This window comes from Scleropages formosus, chromosome 18, assembly GCF_900964775.1.
Source record: "Scleropages formosus chromosome 18, fSclFor1.1, whole genome shotgun sequence".
NCBI classification, from domain to species: domain Eukaryota; kingdom Metazoa; phylum Chordata; class Actinopteri; order Osteoglossiformes; family Osteoglossidae; genus Scleropages; species Scleropages formosus.
This window is the reverse complement of record NC_041823.1, coordinates 22,467,179-22,493,064: the sequence shown is the minus strand read 5'-3', so window position 1 is coordinate 22,493,064 and position 25,886 is coordinate 22,467,179. Positions and strand designations below refer to the sequence as shown.

Genomic DNA, 25,886 nt, shown 5'->3' with positions numbered 1-25,886 from the left:
TAGTGAACGAATATTTGACAGCATTTTATATTAGTTTGGCCTCTGTGATAAGTTGAGAATGTTTTAATGTATTTTAGGTTTCTGGTGCAAACGCTCCCATCACTAAGTTTAGTTAAACGCCGTGGCCTTAATAGTTTAAATGAAAGCGTTAAGTGCAGCCAAAACATTCAAAGTTTTTAGGCCCACACTGGACAAGTCACAAGAAACCCCCATCACATGAGAAATGACTACTGATATCAGAACAAGCAACAGACCTATCAATACACAAAAGCTGCTAAAGGAACCAGGAACGAATAGCTTAGGCTTTGCTTTATTCCACTTACTCAGAACTAACCCAGTCGCTGTGAGCGTGTTCTGGGGTACCCGGCTTCTTGTTAGCTGTACTGGGGCCTGCAAGTGTCGATGCCAAGTCCGACACTACGGAGGGATCGGGACACACCGAGTCCAACCAACTCTCCGTTTCTCGTATAGAAATCAAATTCTTAATGCGCTCTTCTAAATTGTGGACCTTCTGCACCAAGTCATTTGTTATGCATTTTGAGCAAATGAAAATGTGCTACACAGTGTCAGCAGGTGCAAACAAAAAAAAAAAAAACGTGTTACACGATACACAACACAGGTATGCCATCAGCCGATACATTCAGGATAGAACTTACGTTGAAGAGACTCCATTCTTTCCAAAGATGCTGTCTCGGCAACAGGTGTGACTCCACACTCTGGACGCTCTATGTACTGTAGACTAGAAAATGTCAGGCATTGCAATGACTTCCACCACCTCACCTCTAAAGATACTGGTTCAAGGACTAAATTCTGGTGCATTAGAGGGAGACAAATGCAAGTTCAGCTTGTCCATTGTTTGTTTATTTGCATATTCATTTTGACAGTCAAAAGACATGACAATTAAATGGAGAACATTTTGCTATGGAAACTTTTAAGCAATCAGTTTATCAGTCCATCATAAAGATAAGCTCCAACTGACATTCAACCAATCACCTATCCAGTTTCAGGTTTGAATCCCTAGCCTATGAGCCTGTTGTATACAGCGGGCATGTGCTATATTAGCACTGTCCACCAGCAAGCATCAAGTTTAGGTGCAATGTGCTCCTCATGCAAATAGATCAAGGACCCGCCAGGAGTTGATGGCCTCCGAGACGCTGGTACCAATCTCTGGTAAGTCATCCCTGCTGTTTCCATTGTAGTTCCCACAGGCACCACAGAGCTTGCCAGCTAGGCTGCTGCCCACAGTCACCTTGACTCCTTGGGCAGCTGAGAAAGAGACACGCAGCTCTCCAGATGTGTGGGTGACCTCCACATTGTCCTTTACACTGATAGAGATCCCATTTTTGAGTGTGATGGGCATGGTCACATTTTTACCATTTACCTGCAAATCAGTATGAAAGGATGACAAGCTTTGTTTAGAGATACAAAAACATTTTGTACTACTGAAGCACTGCAGGTATCCATTTGAAAAAAAGATAGCCATCTGTACAGGAAATTCCAATTTCACCAAAACTGTGGGCAAATCAAGTTTAAGATCTTTACATTAGATCACTTCAGCCAGTTATTCCAATAAATCATCTTTCCTTGATTCTGGAATATTCCTGCCCAAATTTTTAATGACTTTAGAACTGGGATATATCTGATAACTGATGGAGTCTTAGAATCAGATGCAACTGCAGTCTAAGTTCGGCATAGTGGGTGATATTTTATGAAACTACACATGTCAGCAGTACTGAATCCAATAGTGACTCAAAACAGTGATTTTAAGGTTCATGAGCTGGGTGTGTCTTGTAATTGTCTTAGTCAGGTAAATTTTAAGCATCTCGGTCAGCCACTCACCGAGGTCTGCCGGCTGCTGATAACGATAGTAGTGTCAAGGCAGAATACGAAGACAGCAGAGATGCCAAGGATGCCATTCTGGTTGTGAATGCCCACAGCAATGCGGAACCACTGGGCAGAGTTCCGGTCGCACAGGAATGATAGGTCGTAGGCGCCGTCAAGGTCCAGTGTCCCTTCCATGCCATCAAAGGAAGTCACGAGGCCCCCTTGCCTGACCCTGCAGATGCCCTCCTTCACATAGCAACCCCGAACTCCATCTTGGGTACTGCAGACTTTGCCATTAGCACAACTGATTGCCTCACAGACTGCGATTCCCGACGGCTGACATCCACAACGGTCACTGCAGACCTTGTTCACAACGTATTGACCGACCTGGCAAAGCAAGTATAATTCATTACCTGTTAATGATTTTTGGAGGAAAGACTGAATTGTAAACATTCTGAAAACTTCCATAAAGAAATTGCTAATTTGTTAGTGAATGCTTGAAAGTGTTCAGTAGCAGTTATAAAACATGATAAATCAATGAGAAACTAAGTGCAGGAAGTGAGAATTTAAGAAAGGAGTTTTGTACCTTTAGGTACTGGCCTTCATAGATGCATCCACAGGAGTTCATGGACACACAGGAATTGCCATTTGAAACAAATCCAGAATCACACTGGCAGCCCTCAAAGCACTGGTTGCTGCAGGTGTTGGGCATTGTCAGGCTGGCACAGCTGGTGCCACAGGTATTGGCGCACAACTCATAGTGGCTGTTTATTGGACAGGTGATTGCTGTGATGCAAAGTGTGGACATTAGTTAGACTGCCAAGCAAACAAAATGTGTCCACAAACTCCTTCTGAAAGTCAGTTGACAGTCATCTGAAACATGTGCACTAGATATCATTGATCACCATCACCAGATCCAAGCTGTAACCAGTAGGAGTCATACCAATTTCATTTACTGCCAACTAATGGCTGTACGTTGAAATGCAGGTTACATTTGTAACAGTACCTGTAGGAAACCAAATTTAAAAAAAAAAATTCCTGAAATTTAACACAAGCTAGTCTACTTTTAAGTAATACATATGTTCACGTCACACTAAAAAGACAGTATTAACCCATCCCTGCAAGTCACCTTGGACAAAGATGTCAGATGAGTGAATAAAGCTCAGTTTAAAGTTTGACACCTCTTGGATTGTTGACTTACAGCAGAAGGTGTTAGTTCTCCAGGGCTGAATCTGGACCCCAGCATTCTGACAAGCGATGGCGTAAGCCTGGATACTCTTGCAAAGGGTTGTGTTGTCACCGTTCAGAGCACATACGTCAAACACACAATGCTGGAAGTAGGGCTGAGGTCCCACCTTTGCATGGCAGTCACTAAATGGCCCATTGGCAGTACTAATGATGCCACAGGAGTTTGGCTGGCTATACTGAACTCTTTTATCCTGACTGCACATGGGGCACTGTCCCCCACAGCCTCCACATAGAGTCTCTGGTTGACCTGCTGCCCATGATTTCCCAAATGTGTCCACATCCGACACCTGCTGGCCAGTTGGCAAACGGAAGTCATCCAAGCCATTGCCATTGTAATTGCCACACAGTCCACACATGTTGCCTTGGTAAGTGGAGGGCACAGTTACCACAACATAGTATGTGGTGTCGTAGAGCACTTGCAGTCCAAAGTCAGTCTGCACTACAATGTTGAGTCCCTCTTGGTTAACAATGATGCGGCCTCCATTCAAGGAGAAGGGCAGGTTTAACAGGTCTTCATCCACCTGCCCAAATAAAGCCACAGATTACAGGTGGGAGAGAAAAAGTGCAAATTTAAAATGTATCATTTTGTGGGGCACAAATTTATACCCAGCTTCAGTCTCAATTTAAAACCCATTTAAGTGTTGAATCATCCAATTCATTCATTAGCTTGTGTTAAGCCTTGATTGCTCTTGGTATTAACTAGATGCCAAACATACTCACCAATACAGCCCATCTCATCCCTTGCTTTATGGAGACAGTGTAACCATAAACCTGAATGGTCACTCCCCTGGTGACAGCCACCTTGCCATTACCAAACTTAACATTATCCTCTTGCACAGTGAAAGGTGTCAGGCCCTGGCTGTCATTGCATACTTTGGCAAGTATATAGATACAGGTGCCCTGGAAGTCAAACCAGCGTCCATCGAAGGAAATGTAGTGTGGGTCTCCACTGGCAATGCACTTGGCAAACCCTGTAGGGTGGCACCCCTGGACACCTTTAGCCAGTTGGCAGGCCTCACCAAGGCGGCACTGGGATGCTTGACAGGAGACAGCACCATTATCACCACACTGACACTGTTCCTGGCAGTTTGCCTGCGTGTAGAAGATATCACCCTTCTTATAGTAGCGTTCGCCATAGGTGCAGCCACATTGGGCCACAGGCACACAGACATCACCACTCAGTAAGTGGCCATCGTTACACTGGCAGCCCTCCCTGCAGAGTACACCGCAGCGGGCAGGGGCTGGCAGGCGAGCACATGTTGCTGGACAGCCGGTGGGACACAGTTCATAGTGGCTGTTCACAGGGCAGGTCATGGCTAAGTAGGAGTTAAAAGCAGGCATTAAGTATCACTCCATGGCCATATGAATCTTTTCAAATCAAAATGCAATACTGCAGTTTCTAGTTTTAAGTGCATTTCTCAACACAACTGTACCTCTGGCAGACTAGAATAGGCAATGAGAAAATTGTGTTCAGAACAAAGTTATTGCATACTTTAAGTGGGCGCTCTTATTAAAATTAGATAAGCAGCTCTTTCAATTGCTTATTCATAAACATTATGAAATTGACATTTTAGTTGCATGAACTAAACTTACGACAGAAAGAGCTGTTCCTCCAGGGCTGGATGGTCACTCCCATACTCTGACAGGCAGATACATAGGCAGCAATGGCATCACACACAGCAACATAGTAACCTTGGTACTGGCAGGCATCAAACATGCAGTCTTGCATGTAAGACATTGGGTTCACATAGGCATGGCATGCCTTGAAGGGGCCTGCAGGGTCCATGATGAAGCCACAGTATTGTGGAGCTCGGTAGGCTTCTCTCTGGGAGCTGGAGCAGACCTTACATGAGGGGCCTGTACACTCAGAGGAACAGCCAGATGCTATGCCCACCTGCCAGCTGGATCCCAGCTGGACCTCACCTGGGGCCAGAGCCCCACTCCGCATGGTACGATCATCAGAGGCATTACCATTATAGTTGCCACACAGGCCACAGACTGCATTCTGATAGGTACTAGGCAAAGTGATGTGGACCACACTGTTCCAATCGAAGGTCAGCCGGAGTCCAAAATCTGTTTCCAGTACTGCAGTTTGGCCACTGCGGAAGACCATCAGCTTTTTGTCATTGTAGAAGGGCAGGCATACAGCCTGGCCATTCACCTGATGCCAAAGACAAAACCGTAAGTCTTTGCACAAAAACCACCTACCTCCAATGTAGTAACACACAATATAACCCTGTACAAATTGTACTTTGACTTGCAAATTTGGACTAGAATGAAACTGTTCATAAATCAACCAACTTCATAATCTAAAACCTAATATTTCATTTTATTCTTGGCTTAGATGTGAAGCTAAAATGCTCAACTTTCCATCCACAGCTCATTCCATGAGCAACTTTGGTATGCATCTATACTGAGGACTCTGGGCAGGGCAGGTGACAAAATACAATGTGGATGCTGTCTTTATGAATTAAAGTCTGCTTTAACCGAAAAAGAAAAATGCATCAACTGCTAGTTTGAACTCTGAGCCAGAGCTGTGTTCCTCTAGTCAACAGAATTACACAATGGAAGAAAAAGGGATGAACAGCAAAATAATCAAGGTTCACATTGAAAGAATGCATTTCGGAAATGCCCTCCACTAGCCAGCTAGCTACTTGTTTCACGGTAAACGTATAAAAACAGCCAAAAGGAAGTGGCCTGCTAAATTAAACATGTCATCCAGTTAGTGATATACAAGTGCTTCTACCATACACCATTTTTATACGGTGGGTGGTTTCTGTAACTGATAGCTAATCAAAAATGACCAGCACCTCATCATATTTTGAATTTAAGTGTTGCTGCCCCTAATGGTAGAAAGCAGAAAGACTTTTGCTCTGCAAAAAGTTTTAGCAGACTGGTTAAGAAAATGCCATTTAAAAATGAATAACTTAAGGTTTTCCTAACACAAGGTACATGTATATAAAAGCTGAGCAGCACCCATCGCAATCATTAAGCACTACAAGCAGCAGTAAACCAAAGTGAATGGTAAACCATTTCAAACACATTAAGTAAATTGTAAATTTGCACCCAGCAGAGAAGAGCTATAGAAACATTGACTTCTGAAATGTGTCCTAATGCTTCAGCTTCTCTGATTTATCTGAATCAGAATGGATCTGGCTTTATAGATAAGAGAAGCCCTTACTCTTAAGTTAACTGCTTTGCCAATATCCACTTTGTGTTCAGATCATGGACATAAGTGGACAAAGTACAAGGGGGGGGAAGCCCTTGCCAAAAAACACTAACCAGGATCTTGTAGGGGTAATCCTTGCTAAGGGTCACTGTGATACTGCTGAGCTCCACAGTTACCACTTTGGTGAAGGCCACAGCCCTGTTGGCACGGTTATCATTCTGTACTGTGACATTGAATGATGTGAGCCTGCTCTCCTTTGAGCACAATCCCACCAGTTGGTACATGCAAGTGCCCTGGAAGTCGAAGTGGTACCCATCAAAGGTGAGATAATGGGGGTCCCCTGCAGCCGTACACGTGGCGTAGCTGATGGGCCGGCAAGCACGCGTACCATCCTGGACAGAGCATTGCTCGCCGGGGCCGCAGGCTGCATTCCAGCACACCACTGTGCGGAAGGTAGGGTCACACTCACACTGCTGCTGGCAGCCTTCAAGCCAGAAGCGCTCAAGTGGCTTGTAATAGCACCCCTGGTAGGAACAACCGCAAGATGCAGCAGGCATGCACTGGCCAGCACTTAGAACATAGCCATCATCACATACACAGGCCTCTATGCAGGTGCCTGTGCAGGTAGGTTGCCGTTCTGGGAATGGGCATGACAGAGAGCATGGACTGGCACATGGGTCATAATGGCTGTGTGGCTGGCAGTTCATTGCTGTAAAGGAATAAGCACATTTTAATAGTTGCCTTTTTCCATGCAATTGCTTAGAGCTTTCATTTAAAAAAAAAAAAAAAAGCTAATCTCTTAAATACATTTTAAAAGCCCAGTATCAATACAAGTTTGTTTTTCAATAATTACAACTTGCTATTTTTATGAACAGCATGGTTTAAGACAAAACTGAAAAGTACTAAATGTCAAATGAACATAACAGCTTCCTGTAAGAGTCAAATTTTGTGCACTTACGGCAGCCAGACTTTTCCCTCCATCCTTTGATGACAATGCCCTCTCGGCGACACATGTCAGAGTAGGAGGCGAGTGCCTGACACAGCGTTGTCTTGTCACCCTTGTTGACACACACATCATAGACACAGTTGTTCATGTAGACCTGGGGGTCCACTGTGCCATGGCACTGCTGGAAGAGGCCATTTACGCTGTTCGTGAGAGCTCCACAATAGGCTTCTGCCTGGTATAGCCTCACAAGGTTGTTATCACATGTGGGACACTCTGTCTTGCAGGTGTCCCAGCAGAACAGGTTGTCTGGGTCCTCCACCCTCCAGCTCTTGGCCCAGTTGACCACGGAGGACAGCATGTTGCCAGCAGGGTCACGTATGTCATCACTGCGGTTGCCGTTGAAGTTGCCACACAGCCCACACACGCTGTTATAGTAACTGCTAGGAAGCTGCACAACCAGCTGCCAGAACCAGTCGTATGAAACGTACAGGCCAAAATCTGTCTGCAGCACAGCCATGTTGCCTACTTGGGACACAGACAGCTTATCTGTCAGGTACACAGGCAAGTTCTGTACCACGCCATTCACCTGTAAAACAGTTAAGTGGTGAAATCACCCCATCCTCCTTACTGTATCTACAGTAAAGTATGTGGCATCATGACACCCGATCCATTGGATGGCTGCTTTGTTTGCATTTCTAGCAGCAACTGCATTTTGTATGCTATTCTCAAGCCCCTTTTAATTTAAGTAGCTGATGGTGTGTGTGTGTGTGTGTGTGTGTGTGTGTGTGTGTGTGTGTGTGTGTGGGGGGGGGGGGGGGGGGGGGTTGGCACAATTACCATCAAATCCAAATATCACTCAAACCCCACCTCCAGCTGTAGTATGTTTGAGCAAGTCACTAAGCACAAAATTACATCTGTAAAGTTACCCAGCTGGAAAAAAGATTGTAGGTAGCTTAAGCCTGTGAAATGCTTTTGAGAAACTGATCAGCCAAAATAAGCAATTTAAAATTGCAATGAACCAAAAGGAGACTTTTCAGCACTGCTAGAGGACAAATTTAGAAATTAAAAATAGTTGTATAGTATAAAATAGTGTATTATGCATGTTAAAATGACACTGTGCTGATATAACAATGCTCTAGTATATAAGTGTTAGCATTGCATTCAGATGTATTTAGTTATACAGATTGTAAGGTACATTGAGTGATCCCAAAAGAAATCCAACCCACATGGAAAACTAGTAATTATATGGCATCAATGCTATGCATCTGCATTTATACAGGACATATTCACTTAATGTGCTGGAAAGCGGAATTGATCAAGTCCTTACCATTATGCGGCCATACTGGTAGTTGCCCATGGTGATGTTGAAGCTGTACACCGACACCTCTACATCACGGATGTAGGACACAAGGGAGGAGCCTCGATTGTCATTCCTCTCTTTGATGGAAAAGGGCACCAGGCCTGTCAAGTTGCCACATGTGGCAGAGATTGTGTATGTGCAAGTCCCCTGGAAGTCATAATTGTACCCATCGAAAGTGTGGTAATGAGGGTCACCCGAGGCCCAGCAGGTGCCTGTGTACTGAGGGAAACAAACCGCCTCATTGTTCTTGACCACGCATGTTTCCTTGACCCGGCAGTTTTTATCTCTGCAGGGATCTACAAAAAAAAAAGTGCACACTTATACAACAGAAATGCATATGGTTTACTTCTGCACTGATGTGTCATTTATACTGACTAAAACTGAGTGTAAAGTTTTTCTAAAATTTTTGTGTCATTGATGCTCACAAGGATCTGTTTAAAATGTTTGTCATTAATTCACTCCCTTAACTGGCATTTTCTCCAAAGTACATAGTTAAGACACCATCTCACACACACACACACACACACACACACACACACACACACACACACACACACACACACACACACACACACACCAAGCAGGGTCGCAGTAAATCTGAGCTTAACCTGGCAATACAGGACACAAGGATGGAGGGGACACACCCAGGATGGAACACCAGTCCATTGCAAGGCACCCCAAACAGGACTAACCCTAGACCCACCAGAGAGCAAGACTCAGCCAAGCCTGCTTCATCACCACACCCATTTATACAGCTAGGTAAATTTACTGAATCAAGCTAGTATATTCTTCGCTAGAGGGCACTACAGCAGTAGACTGAATCTGAACCTGCAACTTTCAGGGCTGAAGGCAGCTCTGACTAGGATACCCACTGCCCTCCAAAATGAGGTACATAATTGGAATTATGGAGTTACTGTCGAGAATTAATGGTGCTTCCTTTTAGCTGTAATGAAAGGTTTGAGAAATTCATTTTAAGCTATATAAAATGTATACTTGCAGCAGCTAAGGTATTTTAAAGTGTGATAAAATTGCTATTGTGTGAAGAGCTTACCAGTATGGAAGCATGCCTTGACACCATTCTGGACAGTGCACTTGGTTCCACTTGGGCAGGTGTAGGTCTCACAAAGCAAACCCTTTGTAGTGTCACACATGCACCTCCGAGTGCATTCGTCCTCATATACCACTTCACCTGGCTGCAGAGACATAGGGGGGTTATACTGACTGTATAAAAGCCATCTCTACCAGTGCAATATTCCAAGCAGCAGCCACCACCATTTTTTACTAATGACTTGTAGCCTTATGGTTGTCAAAATCCATATAAGTATCCCACCTTGTAAGTATGCCCATTCTCATAGCAGCTGCATTGGTCTGGCAGCACACAACCCTGGCCATTAAAGACAAATCCAGGATTGCAGGTGCAGCCCTCTGAACACATAGTGGGGCATGATGTGATGTCAGACACACCAGCACAGGCCATGGAACAAGTGTATGCACAGATCTCATAGTGGCTGTTGGGTGGGCAGGACATTGCTAAAATAGAGAAGAAATGCATTTACCATCCTTCACTGCAAGTTCAATATTTTGTTAAACTTATCACAAATCGACTACTATGCAAGTTGAAGATCTGCATAAGTGGTTCCAAGGCCAAACACTTACGACAAAAGTAGGGTGTCCTCCAGCTGTCAATTCGTATTCCTGCTCGCTGGCAATTGTACACATAAGCAGAACTGGTGTCACATACCACTTTGCGATTGCCATCGGATGCACAGAGGTCATAGACGCAGTCATTAAAGTAAGGGGTTGGGTCTAGCTTGTTGTAGCAGGCAGAGAAAGGGCCATTGGGAACCTTGAGGATGCCACAGTAGCTTGGGTTTTCAAAAATGGCTTTGAGACCAGGGAGACAGTCTGGGCAAGTGTTCCCTGAGCAGCCATTGTCACACATCACTCCTGGAATGGCTACCTTCCATGCTGTTCCAAAAGTGTTGATGTCCTTAGTGAGGGTACCATTGGGGAAGCGGAAATCATCAGTTTTGTCCCCATTGAAGTTGCCACACAGGCCACATGTCTTTGTGCGGTAGTTTCCAGGGACTGTGACAGTGACATGGTACACCAGGTCATATGTGACAACTAAACTGAAGTTAGTCTGCATGACATAGTTGGAACCATCATTGTACACCACCACAGCACTGTTGTTCAAATTCAGTGGGAGGTTACTGAAAACCCCATTCACCTGTGGAATGGGACAAAAGAATGGGTCTCAGGCTATGGTGTTGGAGTTAGAGTTAGAGTTGAGCAAGAGCTTTTGGAAATGCCATTTTCCTGGTGCAAGCACATAATTTGCAAGTAAGGCAAATATGTCAAGTGAAAAGCTGGATTTGTTTTCTTATGACATTTAACAAAGGCTGCTTATCTTCAAATTGAAAATACAGGATTGCATAACTTGTCATCTATAAAACCATTAACTTCCATAGAAACAAAGAAACCAACCATCACTCCCAGCATGTTCTTCTGCAAAATCAGGACATAGCCATAGACCTCCAGTGCCACAAGCTTGGAAACAGAAACCTTCCTGTTGGGCAGTTGGGGCCACCATTTCTCATTCTCCACCTGCACTTCAAAAGGAACAAGGCGCATGCCTTCAAGGCCACAGGCCTTGGCCAGGGTGTAGGTGCAGGTGCCCTGGAAGTCATATAGGAGTCCATCGAAGGACTTGTAGTGTGGATCCCCTGAGGCAGAACACACCCCTGTACCAACTGGCTGGCATTTCTGGATGCCATCTACCACCTCACACCTCTCATTGGGGCCACAAGAAAATGCCTGGCATTGAACCTGGAAACCAATGATTCAGAGTTACTGGTTGAAGGCACTGAAACAGGAGGTACCTTCTAAGCAAGGAGTGCATCAGTACTGGTTCCCTACCTTGTTGAATTGTGTGCACTTGCACTCCTCTTGACATGCCATACTGGGCAAGATGTCACCAACCTTATAGTAGGTGCCATTGTAGAGACAGCCACACTGGGAGAAGGGCACGCAAAGGGTACCGCTGAGAATGAAGCCATCGTTGCAGGTGCAGCCTTCCCGACAAGGGGCACTGCATGCGAATGGTGAGGATAAACTGTAGCATGTGGCTGGGCAGCCTGTGGAGCACACCTCATAGTGGCTGTTGGCAGGGCATTTCACATCTTAGGAAGAAAGGATGCATTTGTTTAGCATGTATTCTGATCAGGATGTTCAGATAAAGAAATGCTTCCCCAGCATGACTATGATTTATGGTTTTTACTGATGTGTGCCTTAAATTGCTGCTCTTGGCAAGAGAACTCCTTAAAGGAGACCAGAAAAGTGACAGTATGTACTTGTCACTTTTAAACAGCCATGTCAAGGCTCAACTAATAAAGAAAAGTTGTGTATCTGCCAGTTTAACAGTGCTTGCGCAAAAGCATCATTACCCCTTAAGTTGTGCAAGGCACCTACCGCAAGACTGCTTTGCCCTCCAAGCTTCGACTTTGGCTCCACTGTCCTGGCAGACTGACATATAGGCAGTGATTGCTTGGCAAAGCATGTCCCTTTTGCCCTTGTAAAGGCAAACATCATATACACAGTCCTCAAAGTAGCCACTGGGGTCCACAATGGCATGGCAGTTACGGAAAGGCCCGTTAGGGTCACGCAAGAGCCCGCAGAATGTATTGCTCCCATACTGTTGCTTCTGGGTGGTGTCACAGACTGTGCAGACTCCGGTACAGCTGTGGACACAGCCTGGGATTTCTTCCACTAGCCAGCTGCGGCCAAAGTCAGTGGGGTTGGGTGTCAGCTGACCATTCTTCATGGTTAGGTCATCCCGAGGGTTGCTATTGAAGTTGCCACACAGACCACAGACAGAGCCTGCATAGGTGCTGGGGAGGGTGACAAATACAGCACTGTTCCAGTCAAAGGACACCATCAGATTAAAGCTGGTTTTCACAACTGCATTCAGTCCACTCTTGTAGATGGACACCTGGATTCCATCCAGGTACACTGGCAGGAGGGTGAGCAGACCATTTACCTGTAATATGTTAAAGATCATTAGAGACAACAAAAGGTAAAATTACAGGGCTTTAGCTAGTGTAGCATAGGGGTAAGCGCTGCCATCCTGACAAACTATGTCATTTATGGCAGGACTTTTAAAATTGTTACTTTAAATTGCTCCAGTACAAAAAGGCAGGGAAAAAAAAAAGAAAAAAGCATGAGCTAAAATAAAACCAGTGTTCTGCCACTGAAATGGTTTATAGTGAACAGCAGCTTTGTTTATAAGCATTTCTAGTTTAATAGGAAATGTATTCTTTGAGCTTTAAATGTGTACAGTTGAACACATAGTGCCCCCCCTCCCCCATAAATTCAACTCACCATAATCTGGTTAGGTTTGTCCTTGCTGATGACAATGCTCACGTTATACACTTTAATCTCCACTATTTTGGTGTAGGAGACCACTGTGCTTCCCCGGAAGTTGTTCTGCACCAATACCTGGAAGGGTTCTAAGGCTGGATCCTTTGAGCAGACACCGACCAACTGATACACACAGGTACCCTGGAAGTCGAAGCGGGTCCCGTCAAAACTAACGTAATGGGGGTCCCCAGTTGCTGAGCATCTGCTATAGGATATGGGCTGACATCCCCGGATACCATTCACTACACCACACCGTTCTCCTGCTCGGCACCCACTGTCACGGCACTCCAGCTGACTGTTGATAGGGTTGCAGTAACAGAACTTGAGGCAGGCCTGGTCTGCCCAGAAGGAGTCTCCTGGGGAGATGCTGCGGCCCTGGTAAGTGCAGCCGCAACGGGCAGCAGGCACACATTTTCCCCCACTGAGGACAAAGCTTGCATTGCAGGTGCAAGTCTCTACACAGGAGTACTTGCAGGTAGAAGGGGCAAAGTGGTCAGAGCAGGTGGCAGGACAAGCGCTTCCACAAGACTCATAGTAGCTGTTCTCTGGGCATTTAGCAGCTTTGGGGGGAGGAGAAAAAAAGACGCACTGGTCAGTTCAACTTTTAAGCCACATTTTTTGCACACAAACATTAGGGGTTTTAAAAAAAGATCATAGATGAAGCAGGTAAAGGAATGGTGCATGATGTGTGACTTCAAGGATGCCTATTCAATGCCTACTGTTTTCAATTTTAGCCAGTAGTTAAAGCTATAGTCTGGAAGATCTGTCAGTTATAGTTGATGTTTATTTAGCAGACAGTCTCCAAAGTGACTTACATAATGGGGACCACACAGTTACCATTATTCAGCCATTAATAGAGCTGGGTATTTTTTAGTGGAACAGTCCAGGTTGAGAACCTTGCCTGAAGTATTACACAAGGAGGTGGGATTTGAGACGTCTACTGCAAGATGATGGGTTGCGTACTGGTGAGAGCCATCTCCCCAGTTTGCCTTACTGATTGTAAGTTTGTCGTATTTTCTGTGTGTGTGTGTGTGTGTGTGTGTTTTCTTTTCACTTACAGCATCCTGAGATCTCTCTCCAGTTGTATACTTCAATGCCAGCATGCTGGCATGCTGTGGCATATGCTTCAAGAGCATTGCAAAGGTACAGGCTCAGGCCACCACCTAAACACAAGTCAAATACGCAGTTTTCCAGATAGGGTTTAGGGTCAATGGTAGCATGGCACAGGCGGAATGGGCCATCTGGAATGCGGGTAAGGAGCCCACAGAACAGATCTCCCTTCCACGTATTCAGCATGCTGTTCCCAATGCACTGGCACTGGCCTGGGCAGTCATCTTGGCAACTGGCAGCAGGGCTCAGCTCTAGCACCTTCCAGCTGCGCCCAAATTCCACAATGCTGGCAGCCTGGGTGCCACTTGGAGTGGCAAAATCATCACTGGGATTGCCATTGAAGTTTCCACACAAGCCACAAACTTTATCCTTGTAGTCATCAGGCAGAGAGATCACCAAATTTTGGTCCCAGTCATACTTCACGATCAGGTTAAAGTCCGTCTGAATCACTACAAACCGTCCAGTCTGGAAAATCTGGACTTTGTCAATAATTACAGGGAGACTCCAAATGCCATAATCAAGCTGTTGGAAGAGTTGAAGACTTGTTATAACCCAGAAATAAACTGGGTCAACATAAACCAAACTCAAAACATGACAGACTAAATCAATACAACAAAAGATACCTACCCTGACATGGCCAACCTCAGAGCGGGCAACACTAATGGTGACATTGTAGACTTTAACTGTAACTAAGGCCACAAAAGAGACAAGTATATTGCCACGATTGTCATTCTGGGCCTCCACTTGAAACAGGGGCAGACTGCCATTGTTCTGGCAGTTTTTGCTAAGGATATAGGTGCATGTGCCCATGAAATCAAAGTAACGACCATCAAATGTGAAATAGTGAGGATCTCCTCTTGCCCAGCAGGTTCCCATCTTGGATCTGGGTGGCTGGAGAACCCCTAGTAGACAGAAGAAAGTTGTTAGATACTTTGTGAAGGCATTTTAGGTTTGATATAAAGGAAGGACTGAAGTTAACAATGCAGTTTGCATAGGTGTGAACTATGCATACCTGTCCAGGTGTTTGCCTAGCTTGGCATTTAGACCGCAAACATTTCATTACCAGTTGATGTGACACCAGTGCTTAATGTGGACACTAACTGCAGTACACAAGGGGGGGGAAATTGGGAACCGATGCCATCACATTAACTGAGGATGAAACATTTGTAGCCTAAATGCCAAGTGCAGCAAACACTTGGCTCAACAACCCAAGCTACAATCTTCTCTAACATTTCTAGGTATACCTGGCTTGCTGCACAGGGCTGGGGCTCCATATCCATTCTTCAAGCTCACACCCATGCTGTAGAGACCAAATGGTGAGGTGCGATGTTCTGCTTTGTGCTGACCAGCTCCTGAAGAGTAGGGCATTTCAGCCCAAGAGTATTCCGATCCATTGACTATTCGCCACTGGAGATTTTTGGGCAGAGGTGCACCATCAAACAGCAGCCCACCAAGGTCACGTGTTTGAACCAGAAACAGTGCAAAGTTGTCAAAGTCACTCTGCCCATTTAGGATGTATGAGGTGCAGAAGTTGTCAGTGGGCAGAATGCTCATGAGGAAAGGGTCAAACTCAACACCTGAGGACTGCAGGGCCCCATTGAAGAGGAAAAAGACCTGTATACCTTTGTTAGCATTAATGTAGATGGTATTGGGGGTCACAAGGTTGAATTCCTGGCTCTGGCCCTGGCCAATAGTTATGTCTTGAGACACCCCCCCTGATGTTACTGTCAGGCAAGTTGACATGGATGCTTGAATGTAGACATTATCATATTTGTCCTGGAAGCTCAAGGGTGGCACAAGAAAGTTTGTTCCCCAGCTTTTAACTGGTATCAGCTGCTCAAAGACATGGTTGCACTTAGTGAACTTGATATAGCATGAGTGTCCAACAAATACAGCAACAGGAAGCTTGGAGACTACCTTGGTGTTGGTCAGGTCATTGACGCTCTGAAGCTGCACACTCTGGTAAGGTTCAAGTTCTATGGTAAGCTTACTACCAGGCCTGTAGGATTGACCCTCAAACACAATGACTACCTGAGGAATGATGTCAACTGTGTTTTGTTCTTTGTGGTTGATGATTGAGAATTCTGGAAAGACACCCAAGTAATTCACTACAGGTGAAAAGACAAGGTACTCAGTTCCCCAAGCTGATACAGGGTAAAGCACAGCGGTGTCTGCAGTGTACATCTTGAAGTTGAGAGACTGCACTAGCACCTCCTGAGTGGACTCTATTAGGACTGTCTTGCCTAATTTCTGAGTGCCATACATCTCCACATCTTTAGGAAGATGAATAGTTGATCCCTCACCTGCTTCAAGCACCTGTTTCTGCATAAAGTTAAGTGTGGGAACTCTTACTGTGACTGTAGTATTGGGCCATATTGCTGAGACTTGGATATAGAATCGAGGCATATCTCTTGTATACACATAGTTCTGCATAAAGGTGGTTGCAAACTCCTTCCCGGCAGAGCCACCATAGCAGAGCCCTAAAGGAGCAGAAAAGAGGAGATGTGAACATTTCCTTAGTGCAAATTGAAAGCACTCCAACAATGCAATTGATTTACTGATCAACAGTAAAAAATTACACTTGGAGTACTGTCTGTTTGGTAATACCACAGTTCACATTCTGCAACAATATTGGATGTCTCTCTTGGGAGGCAGCCTGTTGGTCATGTGGCTGGAATTTCTGCTGCTATAATACAGTGGAACCTCAGAACTCTAATGAAGTTTCTGAACTTGAACCAATTAACCTTTCAGGGAAAAACCTGTTGGAAACATTTTTTCCCTGTGAAGCAAAGGGTGCATATGCCTCAGTACGAGTCAGTCTTGCCTGAAAACTCACGGAGTGAACATCTCGCTAAATTGTGCGAGAATTTCCACGTTATTGTAGATTTTTTTATATTAAAAAAGCCATCATGAGTCCTAAGGTTACTAGTGAAAGCAATCAGCCAAAAAGGAAAATAGTGAGCCACAATAGATATTTAAAAAAATGGAGGTGTTCACATGGTTGATCTGGCTACACAGCATGGAATGCCTAAATCTATGATTTGCACTGGGTTTTAGCATTAGATATGTATATAGGTTTAAATGGGCAATCATTTTGGGGGTCTGGAACAGATTAATCCAATTTATATGGCAAAAAATTGATTTCAGAACTCAAATGCCCTTCTGGAACAAATTAAGTAGAAGTTCCAACATTCCACTGTACATTGTTTCTAGAAGAATGGTAAAGCACAACAGAAGCTGAGAATCTAACAAGCTTTACCTTCTTATGAAAGTCAAGACTACAAGAACTGGTAGTATGAACAAGCAAGTAAAATCCAGCTTTAAATTTTACAGATACAAGTTACATATTTGATCATACAGCAGGTTTTTAAGTCTCTAGCCCATAGTATAGATCTTGATAAATAGTGAAGCATTTAAATAAGGTCACCGAAAACAGTTTTAGTCTTCAGTTTAAATGCCATATAAAGTGAAACCGGAGTAGGAAAAACTAAATACTGCACTATAACTAGAGCAGTGAGGTCATCAATACCCATTAAATTATCATCCTCAACTGAATACAGTACATTAGTTACCCTGGAAATTAAACTCTTGACTGAGTTTGTGGAATTCACACACTTCCAGATATGCTATACCATTATAAAAACCCACTTTTTTTTTTTCCTCTCCACACATGACAATGCAGGTCTACTTCAGATGTAGAACTAATTCAATTATATTAATTGAGCTGACTTCAAAGCAACTTAAGTACCTATTTGTACAACCAGGTAATTTTACTGGAGCAATTTAGGGCAAGTACCTTGTTTAAGGATACTACTGTAGGAGATTAGATTCAAACCTACAAGCAGTAGGTCCAGAAGCAGCACTTCTAGCACTGCTCTACTAGATGTCTCCAATACCTTGTGAAGCAAAGGACTGAACAGACAGAGTATTACAGTCTTAATACCAGCACATTTCTCTTCCTGTGGCGTCAGTCATTTACACTCCGGACCAATATAATTCTGCTAATCTTCGACTGCGACCACAGGGAGAGAAGGGAAAGGAAGAGAAAAAAAAAAAAAAAAAAAAAAAAAAAAACACCCCACTCAGACTAAGAACGACCGAGGGCAGATCAGGCACTGTCACCAGCGCTAGCTGCTGTGCCAACGACGTGCCACGGGTTCTTCGCGTTATAGGAAACTGGCAGGGATGTATCCTCAGTTATGCCATATTCAGCGGTTCGGCTTCTCAAGTCAGTGAGAAATTCTCTCTCATGCACTCATTCGCAAAAGTAAGTTTTGAATTGACGGGTTAAACAAGATATCCGTCATTTACTCGACGATGACTGGTATTGTGGAGCAGGGGCGTGTCTAACGGGTGGTACCGGCCCCCTGAAATATGATTGGCCTCGGTGCCCCCCAACGTCATTGATCTAACGTATTGTCGGTCTGACAATGCTCAACACCATTGGATCAGAGCGCTGTCAATCGCTGCCGGATTCTCGACGCGGAATCGGATACCACAGTTTTTTTCTCCCCCCCCCCCCCCCCAAAACGGGAGGAGATTCGAGACTACAATAGAGCGTGTCAATTATGTATTTTGAAATATGTGGATTGGGTTGTTTGCTGCATCAGTAATACGCAGCTGTGGACTCCAGATAACAGCAACGTTATGTAGCCCCCCGTGCCACCTCACATCCTGGAATTGCCTTACGGAATGAATGTACAGTCTTAAGTGTGTTGAATCCAATTTACAGGAACTTTTTCCTGAAGCTAGTGTTATTTTCAATTCTTGTACTGCATTAATGATTAAAAGGAAATATCCCGCCTCTATAGAACTATAGATTTAACTGTACATATTAAATAGAGCACTTAATACGGCTCACAAAGCAGAAAAGGGTGATGTACAGCTCATTATTATTAAAATAAGTTAAAGTTTGAAGAGCTTAACTTAGGCTGGCGCCCCCCCTGCCCGTTATGTTAACTGTACAGACTGAAAAGCCAATAAACGTGAGGGGAGAGAAAAAAATGGCCATGCCCCAGTTAATTTGCATTATTATACATTAACAAAATTCATATTAACTCCTTAGTTAACGCTCAGTTCTGAACCATTTTTCAGGTCACTGTGTGTATATTCACTTGACCAGCTGGTTAGTACTGTACAGTTACTAGTCCTCAAGAAAAATAAATCAGTTTCCCAGCAATATAGACTAGCCTTTGCATTAAATAATCCACTTATAGCCATTACAGTTCCCCCTGTTTTCACAGGCATGATTCCTCTAGGGCAGGTTACTAAATTGCTTTAACCTAGCTGGACCTCAAAATTATAGACTAAGCAGCCACAAATTTTATTTTTAATAAATCTAATGCAATACTCATGTAGAAAAACACTAACCCTAATATTAGCCCACTGAAAGTGAATATGAAGTGTGCTGCTTTTGAACAATACAAAAAGAAAAAAAACAGCAGTCACTGAGGAGTTAATTAAATAATTAGGGGCAGCTGGTATCATTGACAGAGCTGCTGCCTTTGGCCCCAAAGGCCATGTGTTCAAATCCCACTTCCAGGTGTGTCCTACTTATTCCTAGAGTAAGGTGCTTACTAGGCTCAATTGTGCCAGTACAAACAGGTAAATAATTGTATGTAGTTGAAGGCTGGAAGTTGTGTTGGAGAAGAAAAGGGGGAAAAAAAAAAAAAGTCCACTAAATGAAAATTGTGATCAAATCAGTTGAGGAACACCTGAGAAGTAGTCATTTTGTTAAATCACCAGTTAAAACTGGACTAATATTTTAGTGTCTACATTTTTTCATTAGCACATTTTATAGTATGCCTCAGTTATTTGTATACAATTCATTCCTCATAACATAGTTGCTCCTCTTATGGAGACAGATGTGCTGCATGGTGGGACTCAAAACATTAAGTCTTTTCATCACATGTATTAAAATGCACTAAATGTTGATATTGAGTTTAAATGGAACACAACCAGTTGCACATAAATGGATGATTAGAGTTAAACATAACCTGCTCTTTCCAGACAGACATCAAAAAAAAAGGGACTTACCACAAGCAAGCAGAAGAATAACATTGTATAATAAGAGTTTAGTCGCCATGGCTGAAATGAACAGAAAAAGGGAGTTATTGATTTCTTCATATAACAACTTCACAATAGGTGTTTCAATGAAGTTGCAATGGTATGTGAAAAGTGATAAGTTTAAACAAATTGAAGGTGGAATTATTTATGATACACATTTATAATGAATTATAACCCAGTTAAATGCACTTTTTGTTCCAGTACCACAACAACCAGTGAAAAGACTGAAAGATGTCTCACCTTGAGCAAGGTCCAGATTAAAGGGTAGGGGCCCAGGTTCTCTCTTTAAATACTCACCTGTTCTGCTTTATCACCCCATCTTACCACAGCTGTGCCCATCCTTGATCATATTTCAACTTGCTTCCTCATCACTACTTTGTCTCACACACAGCTACATACACACACCCTCTTCAGTTGAATTGTTCAATGGTAACACTGGCCGAAATAGGGCATCTTTTCTGCCAAATCATGGCACTTGATCATGACACAGTTATTTTTAACAGTACACAAAAAAGTCATTCAATGTTTTTAAACCACTGGTATCTTCTTACCCTTTTAAATAAAACATTACTGCAATTTTATCTCTTTGGGCCCTAGACTATGATTTGTTACTTTAAACAAATAGATGGAATGTGCAACCAATAAAATTAAACAGCTCAGTAAAAAAAAAAAAAATTCCAAGGAATAGCAAAACTGCGCAATATGTTATACTTAATTTACTCTTTGATATTATACTTCATAATGAATGTGGTGTAGCACACATTGTCTGAAGCTGCTTGTCCCAAGTGGGGTCGCAGCAGGCTGGAGCCTAGCCTGGCAGCACAGGGTGCAGGATTCGGGGGACACACTTGGGACGGGACATCGGTCTGTCACAAGGCACCCCAAGTGGGACTTGAACCCCATGCCCATCAGAGAGCTGGCACAGGTCAAACCCGCTGCACCACCCCAACCTCAGCTATAAGTGCCACAAACATGGTTTATTTGTCATGTTTTCAAAGCCAATGCACAGTAAAGGGTGTTGAAGAGAAGGTATTTTCTTGTGTGGGGGTGTGGGGGTGCGGTGGGTTGGACTGGGTCCTACTCTCCAGTGGGTCTGGGGTTCAAGTCCTGCTTGGGGTGCCTTGTGACGGACTGGCATCCTGTCCTGGGTGTGTCCCCTCCAGCCTTACGCCCTGAGTTGCCGGGTTAGGCTCTGGTTCCCCGCAACCCCCTATGGGACAAGCGGTTCAGAAAGTGTGTGTGTGTGTGTGTGTGTGTGTGTGTGTGTGTGTGTGTGTGTGTGTGTGTGTGTGTGAGATCATGTAGGATCAGTGCTCAGAACAGCACTCAGGATTCTGGTCATCCAACACTATGGGGTGTAGGGGGGGGGGGGGTTAAAAACTAGGCAGCATGGTGACACAGTGAGTAGTGTTGCTATTTCACAGAGCCTGGGTGGTGTGAGAGGATGTTGGTTCAATCCTACTTTGTGTGTCTCTAGGTGCTCTGGTTTCCTCCCACAGTCCAAAGACATGCTGTTCAAGTTCCCCCATAGATTGTGAATGACAGAGAGAGTGTGTTTCACTGATATATGGATGAGTAACCCATTGTAAGTAGTGTGTCTAGCAGTGTAAGTCACCTTGGTGAATAAGGTGTGTAGGCTGCTTAAACTATATAGAATTCACTGGAAGTTGCTTTGGAGAAAAGCCTCTGCTAAATAAATAAATGTAAAAAGATCCTTAGTAAGTGGGACATAGTGGGTATGTGTTGTCCTTCTCTTTGTCATGTGGTATCTATGCATGGCACACTTGGTCTCAAAATGTGGATTTCTGACTGAATTCTAATGCTTGACTGAAATTATAATCCTCTTGTGTCTCTTACACCAGGACATAATTCATGCATATCTTTCATAAGTCACAGTTTAATAAATGCATTTCAGCACTAGAAAAGAAAATTAATTCATATGGTACATTAGTCACACCTTCGGTGCGATCATTTCATAAAAGGGTATCAAGGACAAAACTATTAATTATTAACCATATTTCAAGACACATTTTAACTTGTAATTTTGTACATTCTGAGGATTTCCATTAATCATTTTTTTTCAACAACCAAAGATGTGCATGACATTCGTGCAGCTGAAAAATCCTTAAATTTTAGATTTAGTGGAGAACATAAAAAGGCATAAAAAATGTCAAATATACTTTCCAAGAAGTGTAAAAGCTTTATGAAAATGAATTTGTTATATGAGAGATATCTGTAATTATTCATTTGGCTTTTTTCTTTCAATGCAGTCCAGACCAGAGAAACACAATAAACAGATGAACTGCACATGCTGCTAGTTGGATGATTCTGCATTTGACCCTCCAAGTCAAGTCTGATTTTAAATGAAGCTTTTTATAAACAAATACAAGATTAAAGACCAGGGTTATACAACATTATTGCACTGTGTGAAACACCTTAGGCCGTCGGTGTTAAGACCATACCTAGGCACAGAAGAGATGGCCGTTTGGACAGACGCTTCCTTTAAAGGGAACATTTTCTGTTGTTAGGTATTTGTAGAGGCTCTTTCTTATGGTTTCAATGAAAAATTTCCCTTAAAATTTTTTTTTTGGGTAATTTTTACTTTATTTTTGTTTCCCACCAATGCCCAGGCATATGTTCTAATGAGCAGTGATAATGTCTCCCTTTTTGTTTAAAATACAGCACTGCTGTTTGGAACCCAATTCTATATATATTGTTCAGTTTCCCTGTACAGTCCTGCCTCTTTTCACATGGTGTCCCTTGTCCAATTCTGTTTCTTGGTGTTTGAGTTGATAAGATCATAATCCGTCCTTTGTTTCCTGTTTTGTAAGTTTTGCACAAATGCACAAGAAGGCTTTGAGAAAAAACATGTCCATGCAAAAGGCACATATCACAATAAACACATCTAAACTGCGACTGATGTCCAGCTTTTGCTTTATTCTACTTGTTTTTGGAGAATCCAGTACCAACTGTAGTACTTTTCCAGCTGTTGCAGTGAGCACATTTAATCTAACTTCCACCTTAAGTTTTAGAAGCTTTTGCATTATAACTGTCATCTACACTCACATGCAGGAAAATACTAAGCATGCCAAGCCCAACACCTGTCATGGCCTATTAGCTTAAATATATTCACCATGACCATCCAAAGACTGACTCAACAGAGTTCGAGACATTTTCATGAATTTTGACTGATGCAGCACAAGACACAACCTATGGGTAGATCAGCATCTTGCATAATTATAAAATGAATGCTGGAAATGAATTCTGCAAGACTCATCCAGCACATGGTTGCTGCTGTGCATGAAACTTAAGCTTTTCAGTGTCTACATTAAAAAATTACTGAGAGCAGATGCATCCAAATTTTAGTAGTCATACCATCGGATGTTATCAAGTGCTGCTTTTATTTTTATTAATTGTTTTAGTGAAAGGGGCGTGTGGTGGTGCGGTGGGTTGGACCGGGTCCTGCTTTCCAGTGAGTCTAGGGTTCGTGTCCTGCTTGGGGTGCCCTGCGACAGACTGGTGTCCTGTCCTGGGTGTGTCCCCTCCCCCTCCAGCCCTATGCCCTGTGTTGCCGGGTTAGGCTCCGGCTCCCTGCGGCCCCAAATGGGACAAGTGGTTCAGACAGCGTGTGTGTTTTAGTGAAGGAGTTTACATTTAGAATGGAAGGTCCTCTTCTGATTCTTTCAATGCCTGATGATTTCTTGGAGACAAATTGAGGATGACTATACAAGTGGAGCACTTTCAGATAAGTGGCCAAAAGCTTTATGGGTCATTCAATGTATATACACACACACACACACACTTTCTGAACCGCTTGTCCCATACGGGGAACCAGAGCCTACCCGGCAACAGAGGGCGTAAGGCAGGAGGGGACACACCCAGGATGGGACGCCAGTCCGTCGCAAGGCGACCCAAGCGGGACTCGAACCCCAGACCCACAGGAGAGCAGGACTCAGTCCAACCCACTGCGCCATTGCACCACTGCACCCCCCTTGTCATGCAAAGTAATGATTAAATAAGTAAAGAACACCATTCTAGGGTCCAAAACCCTTTGCAATGCAATTTCCCTTGGGATCAGTAAAGTTTTTATCTGTCTTCCTCCTATTTACATTTATTCATTTAGCACAGGCTGTGCTCCAAATTGAAATACAATCATTACTATGTCACATTTAGTTGACAAATTTATCTGAGGTGATTTAAATGACACAGACATTCTGTACAATCATTCCCCCATCTCTGCATAAAATCAACTTTTTATGCATACAAAATATATAGTCAGCAGTTCCCCTGAAATCCATACAAATCAATCTGAGGACCATTGGCACAGTTTATCAAAACAGAAAGAAACACAGGTTGTTTATGTAGAGGGTGGCAGAGCTTGTTCATTAGAACATAGTCTAGCAATAACCCAGAAACATGGTCTGATCACATACCAAGTCCAGAGAAAGCAAATAATTCTCTTTCTAATTTTATTTCACTAGGCAGTCAATGGTTACATTAATCAACATCTGATTACCCATAATGCCTGTGGAACAAATATACAATATTAGTTTGGAGCTATGCACATAGGGTGGATCAGACTTGTCTCAGTAAGCAAGAAAACAAAAAAACTCCTTTCATGGAAGTCCACTTTCTTGTTTTGGGGGAATCCAGAGAATCTCACAATGGGAGCACTGAGGTTACAATACTTAGCTACTGTATCTAACCTTTCCACCCTTTTGTCCCTTCCTACCCTAGGTAAACCATTGGCAAAAGCAAACAAGGCCAATATGGTGTACGGTACTGCTTGAATTACACTGCTGAGGAGGCCTGTTCATCTACAGTGTAGTTTGAACAAAACTTTTATTTTACTTCTTGTACTTTCTACAGAAACAGAGGCTAAGCGTTTTTCACATAAAAGCATGCAGGTGCTCCCAATCCCATATTTACACCCACAAGATTTTCTTCTGCTTCTTCAATTAAATTACTGCCATCATGACCTTACATTTTTAGGAACCCATAAAATATGTTCCCATGTAACAGGCAATAACAGAGAAGTAAAAAACAAATGTGGGAGAAGAATTCAAAGTTTTTGGCTCCATGACAAAAATGAGACACAGAAAATAAATATGAAGACAAGGTTTCCAGCCTATTTGCCAGCAAGGATTGCTACGAAATACAGTGCTAATTAGGATGACATCCTACTTCAGCCCTCAAAATCACATCACAACCCTAGAAACAAACAGCTTAACAATCTTGTACAGTGCCATAAAATGGTATCTTGATTTCCTCTATTATTAAAAATTTTTCACACTCTTTTTAGGTCTTCAACCAAAATCTAATATTAGATAAAGGGCACATGATGGAACAAATAACACTTTTTTGCTTATTTAACATATTTAACAAACAAAGTTATCCAACAACTTATCTTTTCCATTTTCCTGAATGAGGGCATGGATATGGATGTCACGCCCCCAACCGCGTTGCCCGTCGACCGCACCTGTGGCAGATTAGGGAAGAAGGGTATAAAAGAGGTGATCTGGAAGCACTTGACTGTGGAACCTCACCTTGAGAGAGGATGCAAGTTGCAACCTGCTCTATGGCCTGTTTCCTGTGTTTAATCCCTGACCTCTTCACTCCCCGTCCTTGTGCCTGTTTCTGATGTCCTTGGCTCTTCGGCCCACGGCTTTGTTTTTCCGACCATGGCTCTTGTAACATCCCCTGAACAACATTTGTGGATTGACTAAACCTTGCCTGTCCCCGAC

At 43.4% G+C, this 25,886-nt stretch overlaps 1 protein-coding gene across 3 annotated transcripts; it reads right to left on the bottom strand.

Moving 5' to 3' along the window:
• Nucleotides 1–836: 836 nt before the first annotated feature.
• fcgbp (Fc gamma binding protein) lies at nucleotides 837–20,157 on the bottom strand. Of its 3 annotated transcripts, none has more exons than XM_018745488.2 (20): nucleotides 20,113–20,157; nucleotides 15,321–16,556; nucleotides 14,704–14,978; nucleotides 14,025–14,598; nucleotides 12,928–13,526; nucleotides 12,019–12,586; nucleotides 11,467–11,729; nucleotides 11,035–11,376; nucleotides 10,204–10,777; nucleotides 9,878–10,077; nucleotides 9,599–9,740; nucleotides 8,515–8,843; nucleotides 7,200–7,773; nucleotides 6,355–6,950; nucleotides 4,666–5,233; nucleotides 3,793–4,388; nucleotides 3,026–3,593; nucleotides 2,411–2,610; nucleotides 1,840–2,211; nucleotides 837–1,381 (listed from the first exon to the last, which is right to left on the bottom strand). In XM_018745488.2, exons 2-20 carry the CDS (start codon nucleotides 16,507–16,509, stop codon nucleotides 1,106–1,108), a joined length of 8,805 nt encoding a protein of 2,934 aa, XP_018601004.2. In that variant the 5' UTR covers nucleotides 16,510–16,556; nucleotides 20,113–20,157; the 3' UTR covers nucleotides 837–1,105. The 3 variants fall into 3 exon arrangements, with proteins under 3 accessions (XP_018601004.2, XP_018601006.2, XP_018601005.2); XM_018745490.2 differs by lacking the exon at nucleotides 20,113–20,157 and adding an exon at nucleotides 17,873–17,958; XM_018745489.2 differs by lacking the exon at nucleotides 20,113–20,157 and having other exon boundaries at nucleotides 7,200–7,647; nucleotides 15,321–16,748.
• Nucleotides 20,158–25,886: the final 5,729 nt, after the last annotated feature.

Excerpts from the sequence above, each read along its gene's own strand:
- fcgbp (XM_018745488.2), bottom strand. The coding sequence starts at position 16,509 with ATGCAGAACTATGTGTATACAAGAGATATGCCTCGATTCTATATCCAA. Across the intron at positions 3,594-3,792 it reads GGATGAGATGGGCTGTATTG|GTGGATGAAGACCTGTTAAA; the intron begins GTGAGTATGTTT and ends TTATTTGGGCAG. Across the intron at positions 1,382-1,839 it reads TCAGCAGCCGGCAGACCTCG|GTAAATGGTAAAAATGTGAC; the intron begins GTGAGTGGCTGA and ends ACTGATTTGCAG.